The sequence below is a fragment of the Pieris rapae genome, chromosome 18 (genome assembly GCF_905147795.1).
Source record: "Pieris rapae chromosome 18, ilPieRapa1.1, whole genome shotgun sequence".
Classification (NCBI taxonomy): Eukaryota; Metazoa; Arthropoda; class Insecta; order Lepidoptera; family Pieridae; genus Pieris; species Pieris rapae.
The window spans coordinates 5,776,110-5,785,974 of record NC_059526.1 but is presented as its reverse complement, the minus strand read 5'-3'; the positions used below and the strand labels follow the sequence as shown (position 1 = coordinate 5,785,974).

The window sequence follows — 9,865 nt, the reverse complement described above, 5'->3', positions numbered from 1 at the left end:
TATACAAACAAAACAATCTAATAAGCGAAAGAGCTAAACAATGAAATGTTCTACATTATTCCACATTAAATATTTTAGACATAATAACATTTTCTCTTATCAGATCTGAAACATTAGCGAGAATACTTCGCAAGTTTGAACGCTAATATTCTCTCAAATGAAATGTAAATACACCATGTAGGATGCCATTTACAGTCGGAATGAGCACATCTTGATACTTGTGTTGCTTCAAGCCTGAGGCGAGTTTAATTATCAAAATTGTTTGTTTTGCTTATTGACATTTCTATAAATTGGTTAAAACTAATTTATCCTGTTATGCAGCTGGTTTGAAGGCCGGAAACGCACCCGCGAGACTCTGGCATTGAGAGTGTCCAAGTGTATCACTTAACATCTGGTGTGTTTTCTGCCTGTTTGTTTTATAACAAGAAGTAAAAATGACACCATAGACAGTATATATCTAATAAACCGCGAAGCCTCGACGTGATCTTCAGATCTGACATAAGATCTAAGTCAAATTAAGTTTTTGGACTTTAACTAAATCATTTTCATCAAACATAGAAAAAACAAATTTGGTTCGGGATACAAAAACTCAATTTTATGAATTAAATTAGGTGCTAGAATTGTTTATTAGATATGGTATAATGTATATTTTTCATTTTAATTATGTTTTGGTGTTTTACATAATTAAAAAAGTCTTTATTCATAATATATGGTACGGCATTATGACATTTAGAATTACACAATATGTTAAATCTGTTACATAATTTTGAAGAGCAGTTTCTGTTGCTGTACATAAACATGTAGTAAAGTCAACTGTACTTGTACAGTTGACTTTCATCGCGTCTACGAGATGCTTCTAGAATCGACTAGGTGAAGCCCGAATGTCGGCGTTTGAATAAAAAGTAAGAAACTTCTTGTTCTTGCTTTGACCAAAAATACTTAGAAATTATTTTAGAGTTTTCCCGAAGGTTTCGCCATAACCTAATCATTTCAGGAAGTGACTGATACCACAATAAGACACACCAGAATCTTTGCTATTCAGAGACTGGGTGGTTCCTAAACGTCGCACCAGAGAGGCTCCGCGGTCCATCTTGCATTCTAATGCGAAGTATCTATAAGTTATTGTCTATAAAGTTTAGTGTTTATTACACTGTGAAAGTAATTAATCTTTTTGCTGTTTTATTTAATACTCACCGTAAGATTTAATCTTTGTTAAAATAATACATGAGTGAAAAAATAGTGATTGTTCAGTTAATAGCAATTAGGAGCACACGGTTAAATATAATCTATAATAAAGATATATTGACTTTACTATGTGATGGCTAACATTTATGTTACCCAGGAGAGATATGATGGTAAGAAACCATAATGCCCGTATTGCAAAAAGAAGTTTTTGAAATTTTTTTTTCAAACTCGTAATATAAGTTATTATTTTTTATATATTTCAAAATACAGGCGTGAAACACAAATAATAAGGAATATTTTATCCATCCAGAATCCTTACAGGAGTTATATATCAAAATCTGCAAACACATTTCTATGATAACAATGCAAGTGGATTCGGCGTACGGATTCAGGTAACAAATGCAATTTTCCAAGATGCTGAGAATTACATACTTTTCTTTGTATTTTCCTTGAGCTCGCAGTCAACAAGATTTTAATGAGTTCAGAAATTAAACTCTCCTATTCTTTTAATAACGCCTGTTGACTTTTATAGAACTAAGCTAGTACGTGTCTTATTACCTAAGTCATTACGACTTTTGTTACTGGAACATGATTCATGTTTCGATGCAATTTTATTTTATTTACTTGTGGATATTGCGTACGCTTTCCAATATATTTCAAAAGCAAATTAAGTGCGAACTATTAAAACGAATAATTAGGATTTACATTTAAGGTATCTATAATATTTATATATTAGTGAAGTTTTTTGATATGTATCTGTTTTATTTCAATAACAAATAAATAGAATAGAAATAGAACGTGTATTTCCGGGAAATGTAAAATGCAAATGCTTAGTTTTACAGCTCTTCATAGTATTACGTAAGTATATATATATATATAAGTTTTACACATAAGGTTAATCAGTCGCCAATAATGTGAACGGATTAATAGACGCCGAAATTTTTCATGCCAAAAGTTGCTAGATGCCTGTAGAAGTTTCAATATTACACAATATATATACTCTTTTTAAAACTTTCCTTGCGAAAAGAATGTTAAAGTGAAACAGATGTTTATGCAATACTTTATAACTAACGACCATTTACGACACACAATACATTTCACTAAATAATGGTAACACTGCACTGCCATTCTTCATACGTAGCGAATGTAGGTGGTAGTCATATTTCGTGTGAAATGTCGTCGGGACAAATTGACTCGCCGTGCTGAGCTGCACCGAGGCTGACGAAGAGATATGGACTGCTCTAGGTTACTGTAATTTACTCCGACGTATGCGTGCTTCGTATAATTCTACGATGCACTTAAAATTAAGTTTTCAACATACTATAAGAAAATACTATTAGTTTAGGTAACATGATTGTTATCGCAAGACTGTGAGTGTTTTATATATCTTGGAATGGTTTCTAGGATCTAGAATTGTTTTTTATTCGTAAAGATTCCCAAGATAATAAATAAAAAAACCCGTTCCTTTTTTGAACTTGACACAGTGTTTAAAGGAATTTTCAAGGAACAATTAAAAGGTAGTTTTTAGTCGGATTAGATTATTTTGTAGTGGCGCTAGATTACTGGGCTACAAAAATTTAACATAGACTTAATGTATAAAGTATAAACAATGACGTTTTTCTATATGTTTGTTGTAAGTTTTTCATTTAGTGTTTTGTTTAAATTTTATTTTCATCTCTTAAGATTATAAGGAATTTAAAATTGGTACTGTGATGTAGCCCTTTAGGCACCAAGGTTAAACCCCTTAGTGGTTTTTGGTGTTTCCTGTACTTTTAGCTTATTTTTGTTTATTTTTTTATTGATAAAACCTTACCAACGCGCGGCACACTGTTACATCGGTAAGAGAACCACAAAATACTATTTTAATGTGACTAGCACTTATAGGCAAACATGACATAAACGAAGAGATCAAAAAATATTAAACTCAAATATTAGGCTCGCTTTATTAGGTTAGCAATAATAAAAAAATCTAAGAATTATTTATTTGTCACTATCACTGCGAAAAAACGTTAAGATCACAAAGTAAGCGATGTCAAAATAATGGAAACCTACGCTGAATTCAGAAGCCTCTAATAGAGCACGACAAAGGTACTGTGAAATTTAAGAAGGACCCACGTCCAGTACATTGACATTTATGAGGGTGCAGACACGCTGGCAGGTAACTCGATATATTATAAAGCAATCTCGTATAGTTTATATCACGTTATACCTGTTTTATTATAGACGCAGCTTAATAATATTGTTACGAAGACGGGTCAACTGCAATGTTTTTAGATTTTTCCACTACTTAGAGAACTTTTCAGCAGGCTGAAATATGATATACGACCGTTTCGGGAGAGGGTCAATCACATATTAGAAAATCGAAATTTACATAATGTTGCCGTAGTTTTCAGGAGGCTGAAACATTTTTTCAGTCGGTTTCAGAACACGTATAGACGAATGGTACACTTTTCAGCAGACCCGTTTTCAGGCGTTTTCAGGCCTGGTTATACCCCTTTGATGAAGGAATATTCTAGAACGAATTTTCTAGGTGTGGGACAAGCACTGTTTGATACGCGAGAGAGAGGAAAGCTGAGAACCTTCTCGAAGCTAGACCGAGAACTCTAGAACGCCGTACACGTAGCAGTGTGCGAAAGAGATAGCGAGTACGCGCGTTCTAGAATTATGCGATCGCTACTCAGTAGCGCTCCCGCCTAGAAAGTTCTCGTAAACATCGGAAACATCGTTCGAGATTCTTCCCAGGGATATATAAGCGAGCCAAAACGCGATCACTCAGTTCAGTTTTGAATGCGATTCCAAGCGATAAACACCGAAGAGAAAAAGTGCGAATAAGTGCGAACCAGTGATAAAGTACTGAGTGTTTTAAGTGATTAGTGACAGTGTTTCATTGTGTGTGTTATAAGTGCTTTTCTGTGCGTAATTTCCAGATATTAGTGTTAACGAATTCCTCGTAGATTTTATTGAAATAAACCCTTGAATAATTCGACGGCGTTTTCTATCCGATCCCCTAGCTCGTAACATTTTGGTGTCAGAATTGGGGATAGAAAAATGCCAATTACTCCAAGGGAGAGTCAAGAGGAGTTTGTAACAGAGTCTTCAGCTGCGGAGGGAGTGCAGACCAGGGCACAAGCAGCACGCGACGCCGCCCGGAGACAGAGTTTCGATGCGAACCGCGGGATAGGCGAAAGCAACGATGCTAACATCCTCCTTGCTCTGCGACAAATGATGGAAGAACAGGCACGACGACAAGAGGAACAGGCACGACGACAAGAGGAACAGGCACGACGTCAAGAGGAACAGGCCCGTCATCAGGAAGAACAAGTTCGGCGCTTGATGGAGGAACAGGCTCGCCGTCAAGAGGAACAGGCTCGCCGTCAAGAGGAACAGGCTCGCCGTCAAGAAGAACAGGCACGCCAAATGGTTGAAGAACAGGCTCAGACACGTCGTTTGATGGAAGAACAGGCTCGTCGTATAGAGGAAAAATTAGGAGATCTGAAACAAGAAGTTGATAAAAAAATTGAAAATTTGGAATCTGACGTGGATAGCAAGCTATCGAAACAGGACAAACGGATTCTCGGATTGGAACATGAAATGCAGTGCTTGAAGACCACGGGTGTCGTAACGTCTGTAGCACCATCTGGAAATCTAAAGGTGCCTCCCTTTGATGGTAAATCTTCTTGGGGCGCGTACAAGGTACAGTTTGAGACTGTAGTAGAGTCAAACGGGTGGAATGACGATCAAGCTGTCACCGCCCTTATTATGGGACTGCGAGATGAAGCCCTCACCATACTAGATACCAAGACAGGTAAAGTGACGTTGAAGCAACTGCTGGATGCCCTGGAATCACGGTACGGAGATGCACATTTAGAGCACGTCTATAGGGCTCAATTAAAGGATAGGATACAGCAATCAAATGAAAGCTTGCAAAAATGGGGAGTAGAAATAGAGACGCTGGTTAGGAAAGCCTACGCATCCTCACCAGACGTTGCAGACAAGATGCTGGTTCAAGCTTTCGTCGACGGTATTCGTGACCGTGAAATTCGAATGGCTGTGAACCTAGGACACCATAAGGACCTCAAGGATGCTCTTGCCCATGCGTTGGAAGTGGAAACATTTTGCAAGGATTCTCGACCTAATCGCATTAGAGTTGTCACGGAAAAACGTAGTTCCCAACATGGACCCACTTGTTACATCTGCGGGGAAGTAGGGCATATGAGGTTTTCATGCCCTAAGAGAAACCTCCAAAGTGAAATGAAGACAAGACGTAGGGAGCCCGAAGACGTGGATGTGACTGCCGCTGAACAGCGGCAGGGAAACGAATAGAAGCCAGGACCACGGGGCGGGTGCTGGCCGGTTCTGTAAGGAAGGCCCCAAAAGTTATGATCTCTCAAACTCAGGATGGGAATACCATTGTCATTGACGGAGAAGTTAACGGAACTAGGTGTGAGTTAACCCTTGATACTGGAGCTTCCCGGACAGTTATCAGATACCAACTTCTGAAATCATTTTACAAAAGTCTTTCTGGTGGAAATGTACAGCTCCTTACAGCTACTGGTCAGCACATAACCGTTCGAGGAGAAGGTATCGCTACCTTCAAGATTGGTGGAAGATCATACAGACACAAGGTGGTAATTGCTGACATTGTGGATGACTGTATTATCGGTTTAGACTTCATGAAGCATTACAACTGTAACATTGATCTGAAGAATGGCACATTCAAGTGTAGAGATGAGGTAGTTTTTCTAAAGGGCAACACGTTGAAAAGTGGGTACGACGTCTATAGAGCTATCACCACAGATGGTACAGTCAGTAAACAACGCGAGATAGTTCAAGCAGTATTGGAGGACTGTAAGGAAACCTTGACGAGAGAAGAAATTGCGAAAGCAAAGAAACTATTGAATACATTTTCAAACATGTTTGCTACACACGATGGAGACTTAGGAAGAACAGGAGTAGTCAAACATCAAATTGAGACTGGAAGCGAATCACCAATACGTTTGCGACCGCGACGAGTACCCGTCGCATATGAAAAGAATATAGACAAGATGATTGCGGAAATGTCAAACCATAATGTCATTGAATCATCGTCTAGCCCTTGGTGTTCTCCAGTAGTTTTAGTCAAGAAAAAGGATAACAGTTTAAGGTTCTGCGTCGACTACCGTCGTCTTAATGATATCACGAAGAAAGACAGTTATCCCTTACCTAGAATAGATGACACATTGGATACTTTAAGTGGGGCCAAATGGTTTACAACCTTAGACTTGAAAAGTGGCTACTGGCAAGTGGAGATAGACCCAAGTCATAAAGAGAAGACAGCGTTCTCAACTGGAAAAGGACTATGGCAATTTAAAGTTATGCCGTTTGGGCTTTGCAATGCACCTGCCACTTTCGAAAGACTAATGGAGAAAGTACTGTCAGGGCTGATAGGAGAAGCCTGCTTAGTGTACCTGGATGATGTAGTCATCGTTGGGAAAGACTTCGATGATCACATACGGAATCTTCAACGGGTGCTTACCAGACTGCAGGGAGCCAACTTGAAACTTAGTGCTAAGAAATGTTTATTTTTCAAAAGAGAAGTGAGCTACTTGGGTCACATTATATCACAGGACGGTGTTCGAACAGACCCCAATAAGATAGTTGCGGTAAAAGAGTGGCCAGTACCTAAAGATAAAACTGAAGTCCGCGCTTTCTTAGGCTTATGTTCTTACTACCGACGATTCGTGAAAAATTTCGCGGATATTGCAAAACCACTTCACAGACTCACCGAAGAAAAGAGGCGATTCACATGGGACAAAGACTGCGAAGATGCGTTCAAAGAGCTCAAGAACCGACTATGTGAGACTCCGATACTAGGCTACCCGGATCCAGATGGCGAATTTGTGGTAGATACAGATGCCAGTGGAATTGGCATAGGAGGTGTACTATCACAAGTAAAAGGTGAGCACGAGCAAGTAATAGCCTACTTCAGCAAGTCGTTGTCGAAACCAGAACGGAACTACTGTGTCACTCGGAGGGAACTACTGGCTGTTGTGAAGACGCTGCAGCACTTCAGCAAATACTTGTTAGGTCGGAAGTTCCGTCTTAGAACAGATCATGCTGCATTAAAATGGCTACTTCAGTTCAAGAATCCGGAAGGACAAGTGGCTCGATGGATTGAACAACTGCAAGAGTATGACTTTGCTACTGAACATCGCAAGGGCAGAGCCCACGGGAACGCAGATGCATTGTCTCGAAGGCCATGTGAGGACGATTGCAAACATTGTACAAGACACGAATGTAGAGAGGTTGCCCATATGAGGATACTAAGGACAGACACCATTAGTCCAGATTGGTGTGGGAAATTAATTCAGGAAGAGCAACAACAAGATTCTGACATTAAACCAATTCTGGACTGGATGCAATCTTCAGTTTTCCATCGTAAAGAAACTGGCGTGAGCCAGGCATAGAAACATACACAAATCAGAGGTCCAGGCTATTAAAGGTTGTAACGCAATGTTTATAAGCTTGCACATGTTTAAAAATTATTAAAAAAAAAATATCAGTACTGGAAATAATAATAACGATTTGTGAGCTTAATCTTTAGTTAATTGTTAAGAACAAGAAGGTATAGATAAAATAGGTAAGTTAATCGACATTTTAAACTTTAATAACGTCGTAATAAATGTACATGTTTTATAAGTCTTGTCCTATTTTCGCGTAAGCCAGCACGAGGCTGTCATTAATTCACCCACGTCCACTAATAATCATGCAGTCAAATATGACAGACAAGGGGAAATGCAAAATTATGCTTACTCACGTATTGGTCTTTATATTGAAATTTTAATCAAGATTCGTATACCTTTGTTTCCATTTGTACTAAAATTATTTATCGCTTTTAACATTGTTAAGTTTTTCTTTTATTTCTTATTATTCTTGATATTTTTGAGGTCAAACAATTATGTTTTAACTTATATGTTTTTTATTGACTCGAATATAATTTAAGTTTGGATTTGATAACTGATCTACACTAATATAATGAAGATGAAAGTTTTAATTGTTTGTTTGTTTGCTCCACAACTACTGAACTGATTTGAAGAATTCTTTTATTATTAGAACGCTACATTATCCCTCATTAATAAAGGCCATTGATTATTTTCAAAGTAGTTGAGGTTCCATGAGAAAATTTGATAATGTAATCGCCTAGGCTGTGGCAACTATAGACAGTAGAGCAAAGTGAAGTTTTTTTTTACAGTTTTATAAAAAGTATAATAATATTAAAAATCCGCAGTAATACATCTAAAGAAATAAGTCGTAAATATTTTGAGGAACAAATAACCTAACAACGGTGTTTTACGGGCTGCAAGATATTATATATTACGCTAGGGAGGCTAGTAAAGATACTGCAGAAACCAATTACAAATTCATAGATTATTTTGATTTAGGACCATCTTTTGTTAGAGAAAAAGTAGTTTTTTAGAGTAGTTAAAACACATTTTTCTTTTAATCAACCGGTGGCATAGCAAAGTTTCCTAGTTTGCAGGATTTTCTATAAAAAATTAATAAATCTAAAGGTTTTCTAATAAACGTAAGTTGTGAAGTGTAACTTGGTGCAACTTTGTAACTAGTGGTCCCGAAGTTTGCGACTTTCTAACTTTGCGCCGGGCATCCGCACGAACTTCATATCTATTGATACATTAATTATCGGATTTTGATTTATAGATTCCATTCGAATCTCAAACATTGAATTAATGTATGTCTTCACTTTTAATACGTATTTGGTAAATAAGTAAATATATATTGTATGTTCTCTTACAACTGTTCTGTTTAGTAATTGGTAATTAGTATTATTGCTGTAAGTAATCTTGTACACTTTGAATCGTTAAAATTTGTTCAAATTTAGGTCTCCAAAACAAACATTAATAATGGATATCTTGGTGAAAAATGTAATATTTGTTTTTTTTTATAATTTCAGTTAATCAAACCGCAATTTAATGTTTCAAAAGCTACCTTATATTTTGGGTAGTATATATTCTCTCCTCATATTACAAAGAAACGAAGTTTTGTAAAAAAAAAGTTTTGAAAGAATGTCTCTGCAAAGTGAAGTCATCAGTATGTCAGATGGATTCTGTTGTGAGTGTGACAAATGGTTGAAATTTCAGAGTTTTCGAATTACAATAAGAACGCGCGTCTAAAAGCGTAGGTATTTGTACTGTTACGATCAGGACGTTGAGTTTGGGGCCCAAACATTGAACAAACATTTTCTTTGCGTGTATACTTTATCATATATAATTTAACTGTCTAATATACTACGTGGTACAATCTGTCGTTTACTCACACTACGAAACCTTACAAAAATGACAGACGTTGTTGACACTCTCAAAAAAGTTAAATTCGAAATGGGCCCCGAAATTGCCCGCGTTTGTGAGGACAGTCGAAAAGATCCTTATTTGGCTTAGCCAACTGTGAAAAAAAATTATTTTGAGTTTGTAGAAGAGATATACATTTTAATTATAATTTAAAAATATTTAAAAAAAATTATATTTAAAAATAATATTCAAGAGATAAGAATGTGTAAAATTCTTATTTATTTATTTAATTATAAGTAATCTAACAGCTTATATTTATACATATCATAATACAAAATACTAAGACAATACAGAAAGCCAAAACAGATTACATAGATTAACAAAGTATGTATAAA

The 9,865-nt window shown here is 36.8% G+C and overlaps 1 protein-coding gene across 1 annotated transcript; it reads left to right on the top strand.

Moving 5' to 3' along the window:
* The first annotated feature begins 4,602 nt into the window (after positions 1–4,602).
* Positions 4,603–7,631, top strand: LOC123689948. Its single transcript, XM_045632055.1, has 2 exons — positions 4,603–4,990; positions 7,039–7,631. Exons 1-2 carry the CDS (start codon positions 4,603–4,605, stop codon positions 7,629–7,631), a joined length of 981 nt encoding a protein of 326 aa, XP_045488011.1.
* The last annotated feature ends 2,234 nt before the right edge of the window (positions 7,632–9,865 follow it).